The sequence below is a fragment of the Mustela nivalis genome (genome assembly GCF_964662115.1).
Source record: "Mustela nivalis genome assembly, chromosome: 6".
Classification (NCBI taxonomy): Eukaryota; Metazoa; Chordata; class Mammalia; order Carnivora; family Mustelidae; genus Mustela; species Mustela nivalis.
The window spans coordinates 87,941,712-87,963,251 of NC_139025.1; the positions used below are offsets into that span (position 1 = coordinate 87,941,712).

The 21,540-nt window shown below is 34.5% G+C and overlaps 1 protein-coding gene across 2 annotated transcripts in view; it reads right to left on the reverse strand.

The window, feature by feature from the left end:
- The window catches only part of SPRED1 (sprouty related EVH1 domain containing 1), a gene marked incomplete at its 5' end in the record, with an annotated part of 112,443 nt that overhangs the window by 23,950 nt on the left and 66,953 nt on the right, over positions 1–21,540 (reverse strand). For both annotated transcript variants that reach the window (XM_082733694.1, XM_082733693.1), the window contains 2 exons: positions 11,439–11,488; positions 14,804–14,972. In XM_082733694.1, coding sequence (XP_082589820.1) covers positions 11,439–11,488; positions 14,804–14,972 — 219 coding nt within the window. The remainder of the gene's footprint in view (positions 1–11,438; positions 11,489–14,803; positions 14,973–21,540) is intronic.

Sequence of the window (21,540 nt, forward strand, 5' to 3'; positions counted from 1 at the left end):
TGGATTACAGGATATACCTATGTATGACCCAGTTTACATAATAAAAATTCGTTTCAAAGGTGGTTCTAACAATTCGCATATCCATATTCTCACCAAGCCCAGGCATTATTATAATTTGTACTTATACGTACCTATCTGCTATTTAATTTTTACAACAATTAATTTCTTACTAAAAGTTACATAATATTTTCTTTCTGGAAACAAGAAACTCTGAGAATGAACAAAAGAACTAACGAATGGATAGGTTTGTTATTTTATCATGTCTCCTAATACTAATTCATCCTCAAATCTTTTGGTTTCAGAAATATTGATGTGCTTGTTTCTTACCATTCTACATTTCACACTTCTGATTCCTCATACATGTCATTTCCACTGCCCACAATGACTATCTTCAATTTTTCCACAAGAAAAACATTGACAATGTCAGCTATAAACTCTTAAAAAGTCTTTGGTGATCCACTCCCCAATTTAATCATTCCCTCCTCTAAAGCTCCTCAAAAACACTGTTGTCTATCACCCTATATTCTAAGTGTTCTTTTATTTGTATTTCTGCCAGGAGCCAGTAATGCGAGACTTTGCCTACATTTTATCCCTAGGGCTTATAATTATGACCGTCATATAGTATCATGTAAATAACCTTTAACATGCAATCATCCACAAATCAGATCACATTATAGTAATATAGACTCAGTAAATCTGGTGTAACAGGAATTAAAATGTAGGAAAAAAGTCTTTAACAAAAAAATCTTCACCCACAAAAGAAATAATTCTAATAAATGTAAAAGTTCAAATTACACAGAAAAATTCTGCTCATTATCCCGACCCCATGGAATAAAACCTACTATAATTTGATAAAGAGCTTTCCAGACTTCTTAATGCATGTTTATTGGTTCAGATCCTACAAAGAATATGGTTTCATTTATACTATAGGCAGTCTATCCATGTGGTGCTTTTTCTCACTTCAAAATGTATCATGGACCTTTCACCACATCAGTTTATAAAGATGTACCTTGTGCTTTGAAATGGTTGCAAAAAAGTTCAGTATTTGTTTGTAAGCAATACTCTAATTGTGAACCTTTAGATTCCTTCCAACTTTCTATTATGTATGTTGCAATGCACGTCCTTATACACACAACCTGGTGCAGTGCTAATATTATTTCCTTAGGATTCATTTCCATAAATATAATCACTGAATAAAGAATATACATATATCTCCATTGTATTACCAAGCTACCTTCTAGTAAGCTTATGTATCATTCGAAAACCCCTCAACAGTACATGTCAGAGAGACCATTTCCTCACATCTCTGTTCACACTGGGCTTTACCACTTACTGATCTTTGCCAATCTTATTTGTCAAATAAGAAAAATACTTTGTTATTTTCCAGGAACATATCTGCACTATTTCCATAATTAAAATTAATAAAACCCAAAACTTTAAGTTGGATACAACTGAGTAAAAAAGTATTCAGCTAAGTCAAATTTGAATGTTTTTAACGGAATTACAAACCCTTAAAAGTAACAATTACTATGGGAACATGGACATATTCTAAAGTTAGGTGTTGGGAAAAGCCAAAAATCTTTCACAAGAGCAGAAAATTTAACACATGATATACATAAAGACTGTACATACATTTGCATGCTCCCTGGCTTTAAACAAATTATCTATAGCAGTCCTATACACCCACATTCAATGTTCTTAGGATTGTGCTGGCATAGGCTCATCTGTATTATCTATATAGTAACCGATGCCAATATTTAATGTACAATGGAAATCTGTTTCACTCTCAGAGGCTGGTATAATAATTATTCTCCTATGGTTGCTAAGAGATTGTGTAGCTTTTTCTTTTTCTAAGACTACTATAGCAATTTAATGTGTAGAGGCAAAAGGATGCTGGGTAAAACAATAAAATAATTCCAGCTGTAGCTCTCTATCAGAACATAAGGCTAGATGACAGCTGCGGAGAAAATAGAAACCGACTTTGCTCCTCTCCTCCCTTTATCCCTTCTTACTGTGTAATTCTGAGTACAGACAACTTAGCGTTGTTCTGCAAACCTTTTAAAATACGATTCCCAATGAATAATCACATGTGGAAAAAGTATTATTGGTCTACTTGCTGCTCAAGAACTTTACTCTTGTTTTTGTATATCGCAAAACACAGGTTTGAAAATGTGTGTCTGGGTTATAACCAACAAGAGAAGATTTTAGTAATTATATTATTAGTTAATTTTAGCATGATGAAAGAATTTTAAAATGTTCTTTGACGAAAAAGTCTTACATTTTAGCATTGCATATGTTAAAAATGTTACAAAAACTGTTTTTCTTTTGGCATTTAAAATCATATACTCAAATTATGCAAACTTGGGAAGCACAGAAAAAATTACAATTCCACAAGCCCAGCAAAATCATCATTAATATTTTGGTGTAGCACCCAGTAGCAATTCATTTTATATTTGACCACAATTATCTCCTATTCTGCTCACTAGTTTCTTTAGTTCCTTTGATTAGTTTAAGAGTAAGAATACACTAACTTGTGAGTTTTTAATCTTGCATTTGTCTGTGAGCTTTGTCTAAAAACACTTAATAGCACATAAAGAACTTTAATCAATCTGAACACAGTAATCAGTTATGAAATATGGAAGGAACGAGAAGTGTACCAAGACATAATGTCCCACAAAAACAGAAAAAAGAAAACAAGTCTTCCACCCTAGGTTAATCAGCAAACAAACCAAACTACTTTTCTAATAAAGTCAGTTTGGCTTAAATGTGGTGTTAGATTTTCAGGAATTGTTTATTGTCTGTTAATTTGTTTTTTAGTTATTTTGTTCCTGGTAACGATATAAATTTATACAATCCTGTAACTGGTAAATCTATTTTTAGGATTTTATCCTAAGGTCACACCTGGAAAAATACCAACAAAAATTAATGTCAGAGACTGTGGAAAATAAAGGTTCAATAAAACATGAGTGGTTAAATAAACTGTCTGGCACAGTTACGTGATTAGAATGGCTAAATGCAAAAACTCAAGTCAGACTTTGGGGGTCCACATTTTAGGATTTATACTACTTAAATTTCAACTACCACCATCACTACCATCACCAATACAAACAAGAATCCTTCCAAAACACAATCAAGGAGTGGGCCCAGCTGGCTCAGTCCATGGAGCATGAAACTCTTGATCTGATGGCTATAGGTCTGAGCTCCACACTAGGTACAGACATTACTTAAAAATAAAATGTTTAAAACACACACACAATCCAAATGGAAAAGAGACTGATTCTCATAGTACTTTAAATAAAGAAATATGTATTTGAATACAAGCAAAAGAACAAAGAAAAACCTAGGCAGAGCTACCTAAATTTTTCACAGCAGTTACGTTTGCGTAGGAATAAATGATTCCTGATTTCTTCTTTATAATTTTCTAACTGCCCTAATATTCTGCTTAAAGATGTATTAGTCTAAGAGTCAAGAACAAAATGTAAATGACAAATCATTATGCAAAAAGGTTATATAGTTCTTTTGCTCCCTTGTTAGATAACAAAAACTCAATGTGAAATATACTCAAGTTTTGGGACCTCAACTGTGGAATAGTACTTAATGTAGGATGGTGACGGTCACAGTAACATAGCATCCATTTGTTAGCTAAATAACGCCTTTCCGCGGAGGTGCCTTGGTGGCTCTGCTAGTTGGGCATCTGACTCTTGACTCTGGCTTGGGTCATGATCTCTGTGCTGAGACCAAGTGTGCCTCTGTACTCAGTGGGTCTGCTGGAGATTCCTTCCCTCTGCCCTGCGCTCTGCTCCCATGCTCACACTGTCCCTCCCTCCAAGCACATAAATCTTTAAAAAAGGATAAAAATGCCTATCCACTTAGTTTTCAGAAACAGAGCCTTATTAAAATGTTACCACCTTTGAAAGTTATTGCATGAACAACTCATATCCCCCTTCCTAAACCAAAGTTACATTAAACAATCAATAACTAACTGTAAGTCATAATTCTTAAAATGATTTTGGCTAAGAAATGACACTATCAAAAGAGTAAGTTAGTCAAGTATTTCACAGCGGCCAAAAGAAAAAATAAGACAACCTTCCGTTTGGATCAACTGAGTGTCAACTTTCTTTCTCCCAAAAGCATGAAATCTGAGATCTTTTCCTCTTAGAACCACAGCCTCTTGTGAGGTGAGTTTTATGGATTTTGTTACCAATTTAGCGTATCTGAACAATAAGAGCTATTCTCTGGTCGGAGAAACACTGTAAAAATGATCTTATAACAAATACGAGATAGCATTTTGAAAAAAAAAAAAAAAACACCTTAACTGGCTCATTCCCCCCACCCCACAACTGGCTCATTAAAACAGTCAAAGAAAGAAACCAATGAAAAACAACATTTGTACTTTTTTACAGCTAGGTTAAAAATCGTAAGTGTGAAGGTTTTTCTTTACAAAGCCCTTCTTGGGTACCACCTAGGTATGTCATCAGCACTGTACTAAAAACATCAGGGATAAAAGATGAGCAAGATGCGATTTTAAATCCAAATGATAAGTATTTTATATAACCCTTCAAAGACAGATAAGAAATAAAAAGGGAGACTTCTTCCTGTTGATTTATGATGACTGATAAAGACACTAAAATTACTGAAAGCAGAAAGGGCCCACCAGCAAATAACCAAATGCCTCATATAACTTTAGAAAAAAAGGTGCTCAAATAACTGGTGAATAAATTGTTGAATAATTAAAATGGAGAGGATTTCCACTCTGATATTTTAATGACTTCGAGACATTTAATGATCTAAATAAAACACAATCATTACCTCTTCTGGTTTAAAAAAAAAAAAGATAATGGGTTATTCTTTAAAACCCATTTTCATTACCTTTGCAAACAATCACCAATGAAGTAAACCTGACATAACTACTACTATGAATCACAACCAAGTTGTATTTGAAATAATTTCAAAATGTTTAGTTATGCCAAGCTCAAAGGTAAATTACAAAATGATGTGGTTTATTTCTGATACAGTGATTAAATTATTTTATAATCTCTAATATATTCTGAAGAATGACAGTAAAAGCTTTGGCCTATCATGAAATCAATGGCACTAAGGTATATTTATGAGTTTTCTTCCATAGTTCTAATTCTGGATATCGATTCTTTAAAAATTTTTCAAACAGGAAGTTCAGAAAAATTTATCTCACATATTTGTAGCATCTCAGTATCCCCCACTCCTTTCTTGATATAATTAAGGTTAATGTATATATAATCAGGTTAGACTTTTTTAAACAATAAAGACGATTCTTTCCCTACCTGAACATACTCTCTGTTACAAAAGGGCTATAAAACCAAGATATAATACACTCTTCCACTGAAAGACAGAATTTACCCTAAGCTAGACATCATCTGAAAAACTGAGAACTGATGAAGTTTAGGGATTAAAGGAACATAACTACAGGTGTTAGCTTTCATTCTCATCATATTCCCTCCTGCTTGTGTACTGGTTAGCTATCCCTGCAGAATAAATTACCAGAAAACAGCAGCTTCAAAGAACATACATTTATTATTCCACAGTTTCTGTGAGTGAGAAATTTTGAAGCACATTAGCTGAATGGCTCTGGCTTACAGTCCTTTAGGACATCACAGTAAAGGTACTATCCATGGCTGCAGTTATCTGAAGGCTTGTTTGAGGCAGGAAGACTTTCGTCTAAAATCAACCCATTTCCTTGCTGGCTGCTGAAAAAAGGTCTTAGTTCCTCACCACATGGATCTCCTCACAGAACCTCTCAAGTATCCTTGCACACAGTAGCAAGCTTCTCCCAAAATGAGTAATCCAAGAAAAAGAGCAAGATGGAAGCCACAAATTTTCTTGGGACCTACTCTCACTTCCTCCACATTCTATTTGTTAGAAGTGAGTCACAAGCACAGTGACACTCCAAGAGAGGAGAATTAGACTAGAATGAAGACAGGAGTATGAAAGAATTTGTGGACATATTTTAAAACCACTACTGTTCACAACTTTTTGGACAAATAATTTACAGTTATCTCATATACAAAATACACACACTCATCCCTCTCCCAAGGCTCCCCAGAAGTCTCATCTCTTTAGAGCAACAACTTCACTGCCAGGATGATGTGATCGAAATAGATCCATGTACAGATGATACTTCTCAGGTATAGTTCCTTAAGTACAGTCATCTAAGTATAATTTCTCCCAACCTGATGACCTGGGAACTAAAGCGACAAATTATCTGCCCTACACATACCCAAAATACAAGGGCAGGATAGGGAGGAAAATTGTTTTAATACCACCATGTACAGAAGAAAATAGGGAGGCACAATGGAGTCAGAGCCAAAGTAATTCTGAAATCAAGGTGGACACATCTTCCAAGCTGCATAAAGAGAACTTAGGACCTAGGAAGAATTCTCCAAGGCTCTTGGCTCTGGCCTTAGAGATTTTGTCTCTGATTTCTGAGTCACCCTTCCATTTTTTGAAAGGTAGCCCACATTTACATACATGTGTATAGAATGTTTTATCCTGACTCCTACCAGAATTTTGGGAACCTAAATGGCCACTCTTCAGTCCAAGGTGGTGATACTTCTGCCAAAATAACTCTTTTGAAAACACTGTGGGTCTCTTGTGATTCTTATCAGGGTTCACACCATTAGACAAAAAGCATAGTCACAAATCCGAGATAAAACGCTTCTCTACTTTAAATTTTTGCTAAGGGACACCCTAATCTGATAATAAGCCCCATCACTTTGATTGAAAGGTTCTTGGAGGTATACCTTAGATCTTTCTGAGGTCTTAAGAATGGATTTTATAAATTACACACTTGGCTTCATCTTTAGACAAAGCTATTCTGAGAGTGCCCTGGATCTGATCTTTGCCTGGAAGCCATTTCCCAATTTTGGCATAGTGTGATATACTAAGAGGATGAGAATTTTTAAACCAGCAGGTCCTGGCTCCATTTTGTTTAGGAGCCCTTCCTTACCCCATTTCCTATAAGCAGAAAGAAGAAACCAAGCAACACCATTTTTTACCTTCTGCTTGAAAAATCTTCTTAGCTAGATCACCTAGATTTTCTTTCTCTTTTTCTTTTTTTAAAGATATTTATTTATTTATTTATTTATTTATTTATTTATTTATTTATTTGACAGACAGAGATCAGAAGCAGGCAGAGAGAGAGGGGGAAGCAGGCTCTCTGCTGAGCAGAGAGCTCAATGCAGGGCTTGATCCCAGCACCCTGGGATCATGACCTGAGTCAAAGGCAGAGGCTTTAACCCACTGAACCACCCAGGCATCCCCTTGGATACATTTTCTAAGGCCCATATTACTGCAAATGACAGTGCTGCTAACCCTTCTGTGCCACTATGTAGCAACTCCCTTTCTCCCAGCTTCCTATATGGTTTTCTTCATTTTCATATAAGCCTTTACTGGCTTTTAAAGTATGTGTTACAGTAGCACCCCATTTATAGGCACCTAAATCTCTATTAGTTACAAATTACCCCCAAACTTAACGGCTTCAATTGACACTTAACATAAATGATTTCTGTAGGTCAGAAATTAAGAATTTTGACTGTTAACTGAAAGGGTTCTGGCTCACAGTCTCCAGTGAGTTACAATCAGAACATCAACTATGGCTACAGTCATCTAAAGGCTTATTTGGGAGTAAATGACTGGCTTCCCAGATGGCTCACTAACACTGTTATTGTCACAAGACTTCAGTTCCTTACCACATGGACATCTCCACTGGATTGTTTGAGTATCCTAATCCTGTGAGAGTTGTCATTTTCTAGTACAGGCAATCCAAGAGCGTCAGAAAGAAGCTGCAATGTCTTTTATGATCAACCCTTGGAATTCACATTTTGTCACTTTTACCATTAAGTCTCTTTGGTAAGAAAGAACTAGGTATAATGTATACTCAGGGAGAGGAGAATTAGGTTCTATCAAAAGAAATATAATTTAATAATCTATTTTAAAAACACCAAAGAATATAAAGCCAAAAGATAAAACTTGATACGAAAATCGCTTAGTAAAATTACATTTAAATGGAAGCCTACTGTTATAATCTCTAGTGACACTGCATATTTTCTATTTTATTATGAAAATAAAAAAACCGGGACGCCTGGGTGGCTCAGTTGGTTAAGCAGCTGCCTTCGGCTCAGGTCATGATCCCAGCGTCCTGGGATCGAGTCCCACATTGGGCTCCTTGCTCAGCAGGGAGCCTGCTTCTCACTCTGCCTCTGCCTGCCTCTCTGTCTGCCTGTGCTCGCTCTCTCTCCCTCTCTCTCTGACAGATAAATAAATAAAATCTTTTAAAAAAAATTAAAAATTAAAAAATAAAAAAAAATTAAAAAACCAAGCAAGTGCTTTAGTGTCTAATCAAGGTAAAATATAAATAACTCTTTAAGGGGTTGAGTGTGTGTGTAACATTTTGGACTGAGGGCACTGGATATACCTTACTATGAAGTAGCCATCCTAAGGAGCTAACAGAATAACTACTCTTGCTGCTCTTTATACTACAGTAATTCTCTTCACTAGCATCCTGCTAATTCTTTTTCATTCTTTTGTCTGCTTCTGAAATAAATTTATTATTCTTCATTAATATCATCCCCATTTTTAACTCTATACCAAAGCCTTCATATATACAGTACTAGTAGCAAATACAATGATGGAAACAAGTTTTTTTTTTTACAAAATCCACTGACTTTTATATGCACAGAGTACTGCAAAAATTATGTCCTGTAGCAGTTTTTCCTTTACACAATGGTATATAAAGAAATGCTGTGAAACCAAATCAGAAGAATATCAAAATGACTAATAGCATTATGTAATGGACTGTGTTAGTATGTGAAACTCTACTTTCTGAAACTGAATTTTAACCAAAGTTACTTTCATCACAGGGAGCAATCCAGAAAATGCCTCCTCATTTCCAGACTAATTTTAACTGATACCAGAACAAAATGGAACTTTGTTAAAGACTTAAGTAAAAATATTATTTTCATTTTATTACTTACTTCTTATATCTAATTAACTGCAACTCACTGTGTTTTCAAAATAATAAATAACCAAACATAAAATTAAAAGATTCATATATTTAAGCACAACAAAGGATGCTTAAATGTACAATAGGGGGACTGGTAATTAAGATATATCTATTAAAAAACAAATTACATAAAAATTATAAACTTGAAGTACTTAAGGACACAAATATATACTGGAGTGGAAAAAAAAAAACTACAGCATAATGATATTATAATAACCCATGTGCATGCCCATTTATGTGTACAGAAAAAAATCCAGCAGGCTTTATTCAAAAATATGTATGGTGGTTATCATGGATAGTAGCATACATGTTTTTTTCTTTAAAGTTAGCTATATTTCTCAAATTTTGCAAATAAACACATTTTTATTTTCTGATTATAAATGCACATAAAACATTTGCCATGTCTTTAGGTTACAACTATTTTTACAGTAATATAAATAATTAATACTAGGTATACAGGCAAATTTGGGTTTACTGTTATAATATTGTTGTGAAGTATTAATACTTATTATATCAAAGCTGCTAAAAAGTTCTAAAGTTCTGGAAAAGTTCTAAAAAGAAAAACATATATAGCTCAGAATCCCCCAATCCAAAAGTAATAAACAAAAATATTTAACATTTTAGAGTAGTGGTAACACCATATAATTTTTATGTTTTTATTACTTAGTATATTATAAGCAAATTACTAATAAAATGTTTAATGGTTGCATGATAAAGATATACTTTAATTAATTCAATCATTCAAATTTTCCCAAATAGCTTATATTTATTAATACTTTATTTTTAAAAAATTATTATTATTATTTTAAGACTTCAATTTATTTGACAGAGGAAGACACAGCAAGAGAGGAACACGAGCATGAGCAAGAGGAGTGAAAGAGGGAGAAACGGGCCCTACATTGAGCAGGAGCCTAATGCAGGGCTCAATCCCAGGACCCCATGATCATGACCTGAGCAGAAGGGAGATGCTTAACAACTGAGCCACCCAGATACCCCTATTATTAATGCTTTAAATACTCATACCTAAAAATCTGTGTATAAAAAAACCTTTGTCCAAGAAAAAACAAAGAAACACTTTCTGCATCTCTATTCCTTAGTATAAATTACTGGAAATTGGTTCACTAGATCAACAGGCATTCAGGTTTCTGTTTGTAAGGCTTTTTAATATATATAATCAAACTGCTTTGTAGAAAGAACCTACCTATCTACATTTTCTCTAGCACAGCATCAATCTGTCAATCTGACAGAGAAACACAGTACGGGGCAGTGTCAATTATTTATTTATTTATTTATTTTCTGAAGATTTTATTTATTTGAAAGAGAGAAAGAGAACAGGGAGAAGTAGATGATGAACGAGAGGGACAAGAAGACTCCATGCTGAACATGAAGCCCAATGCAAGGCATCAAGGATCCCAGGACCCAGAGATCATGACCTGAGCTGAAATCAAGAGTTGGACACTTAACCATCTGAGCCACCCAGGCACCCCGGGGTGGGGGTAAGGGGGGTGTTGTCAATTTTTAAACCCTTCTTCCTTTGATAACTAAAAAATGTTAATTTGCACAACCTGCTGCTTACCACTGTTCATATACGCTTACTAACAATATGCAATTCCTTTTTTGTGAATTCTTTATACAAGTACTTTGCCTATATTTGATGGTTAATTTTATCTGTCAACTTGGCTAGGCAAACACCAATCCAAACGTTGTGGAGGCATTTTCAGATGTGACTAACATTTAAATCAGTATATTTTAAGTAAAGGAGATTACCCTCTATAAAGCAGACAGGTCTCATTATGAAAAGACTTTAAAAAAAAAAATTTAAAAAAAGACTTAGGTCCCCCAAAGAGGAAGTCTGGCATGAGACTGCCTTCCAACTCAAAACTAAGACATCAAAGTATGTCAAAACTACCATACATGCCTGCCTACCTACCCTGTGCATTTCTAACTTGTCAGTCCCCACAATCACTGAGCCCATTCCTTTGCAAAAAACAAACCAAAAAAACAAACCTCCAACTACAAAAAACCAATCCAAGGAAACCAAACAAAAACAAACTCTCTATAACACATGCATACCTGTATCATGCCCACACATCCTATTGCTTCTGTTTCTCTGTGTTTCTTAACAAATACAATGTTGAAGGGGCAGGGGTTGGGTAAGTCTGGTGGTGGGTATTAAGGAGGGCACATATTGCATGGAGCACTGGGTGAGGTGCATAAACAATGAATTTTGGAACACACACACACACAAAATTAAATTAAATTAAATTTAAAAAAAAAAACCACCCAAATACAGTGTCAAGAAATTTTCTTAGAAATTTATAGAAGTTGTGTATTTCTTAAAGGTTAGTGATTTCCTCCCTATCCTTACATTCAGAAATTCCTTTCAAGGCAAACTACTTACTTGTAAGTCATCTTCTGTTCCTTCAGCTTCATTTTTAAATGTTGGGCATCCTAAGAAAACAGGTAGATGTTAATTACGCAAAGAATTTTTGTCTTGGGTTTTAATAATTGACTAATTGATTAAATCATTACAATACTATAGAACTGATCAGAGATCATTCTGGGCTGTCTGGCAACAAGTCAGATGTTGGCCACTCATACCTGCCTCTTTGTTAGGAGAATAAAGTGATTGTTTACCTCTTTTATGGGTATATTTCCAGTAATTTTCTAACAAGATGTTCTCTGTGAAGGTGTACTATCTCTAGTAAGCCCGACCCGATTTTTCTAAAATGCTCACACTGCTAGGCAGGGTATATGCCTTAAAATTTCTCTGGTGTTACCCACATGTGATTTATTCAATTTTCTAAATATTCTTACCCAGGAAACAGTATTTAATACCCCAAACAAAGATTTTAGTTGCTTTTGCAGAAAGAAAACAAATAAGCCTTAAACCACTGTTTACAGCCAATAGCCAGCTGTTGCTATTGATCTTTGTGTATCAATGTCTCTCTGTATATTTTCCTAGTGTTCAAGAGGGTCTTTAGTTTTAATAAATTAATAAGGAAGGATGTCTTAGCAAAGTATTCTTAGTTTATGCTACCCTTGAGAGATACAGCTGACATGGAGATGAGCAGAAATTTATCCTTCCGAAAGGGCTGCATATTTTATTCTTATTGTCATGGAAGATTAAGTAAAAGAAATTTAATGGGACTGGTGGAAGTCTATACAGTGGCTGGTAATAACACTAACCAGTATGTTTTAAAAAATGTTCAAAAATAATAAGATAGATTAGTACTGTAGTCTATTCTACCTGGCAAGGAGTTTGTAGGCTCCTCTACATATATAAACGGTCCTTTAAAACATGAAATTTAATCCTAATCTATTTGATCCTAGGTGAAAGAAGTATCCTTTTATGGAGCCATGAGTGTGGCTTCAAAGTAATAACACTTTAGGGAATGCAACTGGTGTAGCCCCTGTGGAAAACGGTATGGAAGTTCCTCAGAAAGTAATCACATTACTATTTACACAAAAAAATACAAGAACACTAATACATACATCTCTATGTTTATTGCAGCATTATTTACAATAGTCAAATATGGAAACAGCCCAAGTGTCCACTGATAGATGAATGGATAAAGAAGATGTGGTATACATACATAGTGGAATGCTATCCAGCCATAAAGAATGAAACCTTGCCATTTGCAACACCATGGACAGAATCAGGGAGTATAATGCTAAGCAAAGTCAGAGAATGACAGATACCATATGATTTCATTCACACATGGAATTTAAGAAACAAAACAAAAGAGCAAAGGAAAAAGAGAGACAGAAATCAAGAATGAGACTATTAACTCTAAAGAATAAACTGATGGTTATGACAGGGGAGGTAGTTGCGTGTGGGTGAAATATGTGAGGGAGAATAAGAATACACCTATGAAGAACACTGAGTAATGTATAGTATTGCTGAATCATTGTATCATACACCTGAAACTAATGTAACACTTTATGTGCTATATATACATATACTGGAATGAAGATAAAAAGCTTAATAAAAAAAGGAAAAAGTAAAAATAAATTAAAAATTCTAGCAGCCATAGATAATGATTGTCTTTTTAAAGTAGCAGTACTTGAACAATAGCTAAATATCAGAATCAACTGGTGACATTTCAGAAAAGATGCTCGTACCACAGTATATTCTCAAATCAGTATTGCCAGAATCTATGGGATGAGGCATAGGGCTTCATGCCTTTTTAATTTCTTGCAGTGGTTTGAGAGCCACAGTCACTACCACAGGACCTCAGGGACATTTTTTCCCCTCTAAATTCATAATAGAATCATTTCACAATTCTTCATCACATTTGAAATAGGAGGAGCTTCAAAAACAAACAAACAAACAAACAAAAAATAGATGCCTCAGCTCTGGTCCTTCGGCAGACAGATTCGAATAGTCAGAGTAGGGACCAGTTATTCTATTTTGCAAAGTATCCCAGGTGACTAAAATGTGTAGCCAACATTGAAAACAATGATCTAGAAAGAACTTACAGGTTCTTGTAATAAAGATAAAATGAATGTCATCATTCCACAAAAATTTTTCTGAACTGGAAATCAATGTTTATCAATCTCTCATCTTTTAAAATAGCTAAATAAATTATTTAGGCACAGTTTCATGGACTATCAGTACAGATCTGTATTAAGCATTTCCAGGTTCTTGCCTATGGTCAGTCTCATTCATTTCTTCTAATTTTCCTAGTAAAATGTTATTTTCAAAATACAACAAATTTCAATGCTGCTAATATATTTTGATTCAGTTACTTTATATTTAAGTTTATTTCTATTTATAGAGACAATTTTCCTTCTTTATTAGAAAAACAAATCAAGTCTTAATTATAACTTCACTTTGGGGATTAAATGGGCTTTAAAGTGATTTCTTTTTGCTTAATTAAGCAGAGGCCAGTCTTACATCTAAATATATTCTTTTTCCCTTTAAAACCTGCAGGCTTTAGAGTTAATAATCTTAACAGATTGGCAACATATACAAAGAGATGCATGGGGCTCTGGTCTCTACCAACCCTCAATAATGAAATCAGGTGAAGAGTTTCAAGAAAAGGTTTGCCATAGGAAAAATAGTGCCTACCTATGAAATAATAACCAAATACAGTTGAACCTTGAACAATACAGGGGTCAGGGACATCAACCCCTGCCCCACCCCAATGCAGTTAAAAATCCACATACCACTTTTCATTCCTCAAACACTTAATTACTAATAGTCCATTGCTGACTGAAGCATTACCAATAATATAAACAGTTTCAACATATACTTTGTATGTTATATGTACTGTATTCTTAGAATAAAATAGAGAAAAGAAAACATTAACAAGCAAATTATAAGGAAGAGAAAAATAAATTCATGGTACTGTACTGTGAAATAATCCACATCTAGTAGACTGGCACAGTTCAAGCCCATGTTGTTCAAGGGTCAACTATATTTGATTATTAGGAATGTTCTTTTTTATGACCAAAACAAGGATATGATTGATAATAATAACACACAAGAATTTTGAAAGTTCTGCCTATTCCCTTTCCACACTCCTACTTAAAAACATTTGCATTATCTGATGGCTGCTATTAATGGGTTCAAGAAAACACATGTAAGTGGTATATGTGACAAATATAAAACAGATTTAAAAACCCATTATTTTATCTTTGCCTACAGTGAGCTTTCAAAACTAATCACATATATCACAAAAGATGACCTGCTTAAAATCACTCTATTCTACTACATATATGATAAACAAATTAAAAAAAAAAACAGTCAAGAAAACCTACCTTGAGAAATATCTTCTATAGCTCTTCGAATGCCTCTATCAAAAGCCCTAGCATCAGCAGGACTTTGAAAGGTAAGGCCAAATTTCTTGTCATCAATCTTCCAGTGGTGAAATGTTGGAGTGACCTTATTGTAAATGAGGTCTTTTTTAAGCATACATTCCAAAACCACCTGCCAAAAGTTAAATGCCAAAGATTACTATACATATATCAAATAATCTAATGTAGCTCTTAAATACAAACTGAGGTGAGAATAAGAGCTATTATATTTCAGTAAATGCATTCCCTCCCCTCTATTACCCCCCTATTAATGTAGAGGTCTTGCTATTTAATCTATTTCATAAAGTCACTCAATACAGAAATTTTTAAATGCTATTAAAGAGGATTCTGGGAAGATGACAAAGTAAGAAGGAAACTTTCTCCCCACCTAAACAACAATTACACTGGCAGAATCTGTCTGACAGAACTATGTTGGAACTATGAAGTCTGATAGGTTTGCAATCCCCAAGGGAAGACACAGACAATAAACTGGGGTTAACCGGTCAATTTCAGCATTAGTACAGTAGCAGCTACCCAAACCCCATGTCAGGGAGGTATATACAACATGTTCCTTAGAGGAGCTCACACACAAATCACAGGAGCCAGGGTGGGTAAAAAGGACCGTGTCCTCCAAGTATCAGCAATCCATGTGCTCTGATTACTGATGGCTAAGAAATGCAGATGAAGGAGAGGACAACCATAGTTGGTATACCTTCCCTTACTGTTTCAAGTCCCTCCTCAACAAATGGAAGAGATGTCCAGGTTATTTAAAGGATCAGCATCCTTTTTTAGCTATTTTTTTTTAAACTTTTTCCCATTTTGGGTGCCAAACACTAAAGAGGAGGACATTCAAAACCAATTACATTCATGGGGAAAAATCAGAAAGTGACTATTCATATCCAAGGAAATACTCAGAAAAGACATGAGAAGACCTAAATTTACACTTCAGGCAGATCCTCAGCAGAGATAACCTACAACAATTTAAAAGGGGGAAAAAAAAGCGCAAATCTTATGGAAGGGGGACAATGTGATTTCCAGAGTTACCACATAATTAGACTCAATGTTCAATGTTCAACAAAAAAGCTCAAGGCACACCACCGGTAAATTCATTTTTTCATTTTCCCACTGTAAGTAAAAAGAAAATCAACAGAAACTGTTGGGCACATCTATTAGACAAAGGATTTTAAAAAATCCCACAAAACTGTTTTAAGGAAAAAGTCAAGAAAATGACCTACAAACAAAATGAAAGTATTAATAAAGAGAAAATCTAAAAATAAATGAAGAAATTCTGGAGCTATAAAGTCCAATAAATAAAACAAAAAATTCACTACAGAGATTCAAAAGCAGATTTGAACAGGCAGAAAAAGATCTATGAACTTAAAAATAGACAATGGACATTATTGGGTCTGAAGACTAGAAAAACAATGATTAAAGAAAAGCAAACAGCTTAAGGGACCTGTGGGACAGCATCAAGAGGACTAACATGGGGGTGCCTGGGTATTTTAGTTGGTTAAGCGTTAGAGCCTTGATTTTGGCTCTATGATCTTAGGGTCATGAGCTTGAGCCTGCCTACGGCTCTGCTCTCAGGATGAATTCTGCTTGGGATTCTCTCTCCTTCTCCCTTTGCCCCTCCGCATTGCTCCACCCCCCACCTCACACTCAAAATAAGTAAATCAATCTTTGAAAGAAAAAAAAGAGAGAGAGAGAGAGAACCAACATACATTGTGGGAGTTGCAGAAAGAGAAAAGGAAAAGGGGCAAAGAGAATATGTGAAGAAACAATAATTTAAAACTTCATAAATTTGATGAAAGACATCAATATAAACATCAAAGAAGCTCAACGAACTCCAAATAAGATGAATTCAAAAGATAGCCCCACATCAGACAGAGAGAGAATCTTGAAAGCAGCAAGATACACATGAACCACCACATTCAAGGGGTCCTAAGAAAGAGTATTAGCAGATTTATCTTTAGAAACTTTGGGGACCAGAAGACAGTGGGCAGATATATTCAAAGTACTAAAAGAAAAAAAAAAAGTCAATCCTTTATTCTGGGCAAAACTGCCCCTCAAAGTAGGATAGAAATTAAGACATTCTCAGATAAACAAAGGCTGAGAGAATGTTCCCACTAGATCTATCCTGCAAAAAAAAAAAAAAAAAAGCTCAAGGAAATCCTACAAAGTGAAATGAAATAATACTAGACAGTAACTTGAAGCTGTATGGAGAAATAAAGATCTCAATAAACGTAAGTGCATGAGCATTTTAAGAAGCAGTAGAATTTTAACACTGTTTTGTAACTGACACATAGTAAACCTTCAATAAACAGTAGTAGTAATGGTGATGTTGGTTATGAGGTGACAGCACTAATCCATAATACAATAAGTGCTATGAAAAACTAGATCAGAATTTGCGAGAAGACTTTTTTTAATAAAGAAGGAGGAAAAATTTGAATGATAAATAAAAAGCACTCAGGAGCTCAAAGAGCTTATGGATAGATTCTGAGAAGCTAAAGTTAACGGATTCTAAAGGCAGTGAAAAATTTCAATCTCCAATGTTTTTCCTCCTTCTGAAAGAAATTCTAGAGTAACTAAAACTTCTGAAGATATATTCCAAATTTTTTGGGGAAATATAGAGCAAAACTCTCATCATAAAATTACTGGACTGTTTGCCAGAAGTACTTAAAATAGACCAAGTCAAAAATGGGTACAAGTTCATTTTTGTTTTCATTAATAACAACTAACAATTTGGGAGAGCAGAGTAAAATTAAATATGTACTTTCAAACTACTATGTACTTTATTATAGCTGCTACCTTACAAAGAGCTAATTACAGGTTTACAAATTGTATTATCTAAGAAGTAGTACAGCTGGCAACCAGGCTTAAGTTTTTTCACAAGTAATTTTATGAAGTATGTTTGACTCTGAGGAAAAAATAATTTCATTTTTGAAATAAAAATGCCAAATTCAAATTAGATTACTTCTAACCAAAATCAATACTTGTTATCTCAAATAGTTGCTTCATTTCTAGTTTTCTGGAGGATATAAAATCCTTTATAAAAACACCAAGAAATATCAAAAAATACTGTATTATCAAATATATAATTTTACTAATTATCTATTAATAAAAATTTGTCTTCCATGGCATGTTCTGAGCTGAGCAGATTTTAGACATTTTTAAAAAGAAACAGAAGAAACAATGACAGTGTTTCTCACATAAGAGCAGTTCAGCTACAACAGAAGGGAGGGAGTCAGTATTTAAATATATGTATGTCATAAAGAAAAGACTGAGGATCTGCTCTAGATTAAAGGAGAATAAAGTCGTGACATCTAAGTACTATGTGATCTCATACTGAAGGAACAAAAATGTTCTAAGAACATTTTTAGGACAGTTAACAAAACTGGAAAATGGATGGTAGATTCAAGTACCATATTTATGTTAAACTTCCTAAATAGGATAATTAAACTGTGACTAAGAAAATATCCCTGTTCTCAGGAAAAATACACTGAGGCACAAAGAGGTAAAGGGCAGAATATATGCAACCTACTTCAAATAGTTCAGAAAGTGTGTGTGTGTGTGTGTGTGTGTGTGTGTGTGTGTGTGTGTCTCTCTCTCTCTCTCTCCTGGGGGAGGGAGAGAGAGTAACAAAACCAATAGGCCAACATGTTAAAGAATTGGTATATGGAAGGGGAGGTGGATTTCATGAATTTGGGTAAAAGATGTTCAGGAGATCTTATCCTATTCTTGCTAAAAGTTGACTCTCTGCAAAGAAATGAAATAGACAAACAAAAAACAGCATAAAAGCACAAATAAATGGGGGCACTTGAGTAGCACAGTCAGTTAAGTATCAGACTCTTGGTTTCCGCTCAGGTCATGATCTCAGGGTTGTGAGATTGAGCCCCACCTTGGGTCCCCACTCAGTGTGGAGTCTGCTTAAGATTCTCTCTCCCCCTCCCTCTGCCTCGCCCTCCCCTCTCCCCTGCACACTCTCTTTAAATAAAATCTTTTTTTCCCCTAAAGTATAAATAAACAGAATTAGGAATGAAAGTAGAACAAAACTGAAACCACGACAAAACTTTAGAAAGTAATAAAGAATACAGTATAAGGTTTTATAAACCCAAATTTTAAAAAATAGCCAATTTCCTAGAAAAACTTAATTAAAACTGATTGAAAACAGAAAACCACCAGAGACTTGTAACCATCAGAGAAACTGAATCAGTAGGAAGAGTAAAAGGGGATGAAGAAGTGGAAAATGAGATACATGGTCATTCCTTCAGCACCTGAGAGATATGAAGACCACCAGCAAGAAGATTATCCCCTGTAGAGAATTTAGAAGAGACTGCTACCAGTAGAAATTGGAGAAAACTGGTCAATGACTTCTAATTAAGACACTGTTCTAACTCCTGGTGGCCGCACAAACAACCACCCAAAATTCTTGGGCACAGGCAATAACTCCTGCTTCTTTACTTGGCTCTTTCCCAAGCTCCCATAGGCTGTTAGATCTCCAAACTGCCAAACTAAAACAAAACAACCTTAAAGGAAATGTAACATGGCACAGCCATTCTGGGAAAAAGTCTGGCAGTTTCTTATGAAACTATCATACATTCAACAACTGTAATTTATTTATTCCAGAGAAATAAAACTTAGATTCATAAAAAAATGTGTACATGAATGTTCAGAGCAGCTTTATTTGCAATAGCCCAAAATTGCAAACAGCCTACATGTCCTTCAATGAGTCAATGGTTAAACAAATTTGGTACAAAGACATCACAGAGCACTAGCCAGTAATAAGAAGGAACAGACTACTGATATACAACCTGAATGAAACCAGGGAACAATAGTCAATGAAAAAAGCCAATCCTGAAAGGTTACTTACTTATGATTCCAATTATAAAACATTTTTGAAATTACAGAAGTAGAGAAGTGGAGAACAGATGGGTGGCTGCCAGGGGAAAGAGGAAATGGATATGGTTATAAAAGAGTAACAGGAGGGAGGATTCTCATGATTATTGAATTGTTCTGTATCTTTTCTGTGGATGGTTAAACTGTATAGTTCTAAATACACACCCAAATAAGTACTAGTAAAAGTAGGGAAACCTGAAGATCATGGTTTTTACCAATTTGAATATATATTCTGACTGTGATACTATAGTTTTGCAAAATGTTACCCAAGTAACAGGATCTCTTCATATTATTCCTTACAGTAACAATTAGTAATCTCTAATTTTCACAATAAAAATATCAATTAAAAAGTTTACAGAACATCTGCACAACTAGATTTCAGAAAAATGAGTATCAACTTCTGGTAGGGGAACCTAAGAGACATTAAGGACACTTTCTTATAATAAAGGACATCTCAAAGCAATAGCTAAATCACACTTGTGTCTGCAACACCAGAAATTCCATTAAATTCACAAAGAAGCCAACATTAGCACCAACATTTAATATTATTCTGAAGTTCTAGCTAATGCTACACAAAAGAAAGGTAAGTTTCATGAATAAGCTTTAAAGGACACCAGAAATGACACCCCTTCCCCCCAAAACAGCATTTACAATCAAACATTTTTGATGTGCCTAGGGAAAAAAAAAATGTGTACCTATACCAAAAAAAAAAAAAAAAAAAAAGACGACAAATTGTTCACTGTTTTGAATAAGCAAAGATATACCAATAAAAAAGGGTAAAAATTACTAACAAGGGGAAAACTAGTATTAGCAGATATTAAACTACATAAAACTAAAACTAAAAAGTGAAATATTCACTTAACAATCAACAGACAAACCAGTGGAACTGAATAGGAACTGTAATGTATTTAACTGCTTCCTTCTGAAATCTAGGGAAAAAGTTCTCATCAGAAAATGAACCAGTTAGCACCTAGATCTTGGACTTCACAATGAATTTCCACTGTTTAAAGCAGCCAACCTGTGGCATTTTCTTATGGCTGCCCAAGCAGACTATTGTAAGAAGTCTAAATCAAACCATCATACTATATCATAAACTTAAAAAGTCTAGCACACAGAAGGCACTCAAATATCTGTTGATTAATTAAAGGAATAATATCAATCAACTAATCTATTAAATACATGCTACATTCCACTTAGATTCTAATAAGCAAAAGTAGTGAGAAAATATTTGTAAAGTTAAAAAAGTCAGTAATTTGGGGTCAGAGAGTTTGGGCTTTAATTTAGCTATCACGGAAGCTACTAACTATCATTAGCAGTTTAATGGCAGTTGGAATGTAATGGAAAGGATGTGCAATATATCACAATGAGATATAAAACAGAAACATCAAAAGGCGCCTGGGTGGCTCAGTGGGATAAGCCTCGCACAGGGCTCTCTGCTCGCTGGGGAGCCTGTTTCCTCCTCTCTCTCTGCCTACTTGTGATCTCTGTCTGTCAGGTAAGTAAATAAAATCTTAAAAAAAAAAACACACACACAAAACAGAAACATCAAGCCAAGATAATTCTGATGAGCCTGATAGAACAAATTAGCCAGTATAAGTCAATCATTAAACAATTAAATATTACTTTAAAATTAATAATTGAATATTAAAGAGGAAGTATAACATAATAAAGAGGGTGCTGATGCAAGTGTTATGCTTAAGTTTTCTAAAAAGACGAAATAAAAGTAACCGGAAAGGTAACATGGGACATATTCCAGATATTAATTTTCAAGAAACAACTATTACATGTCTCTAGAAGAAAGAGCA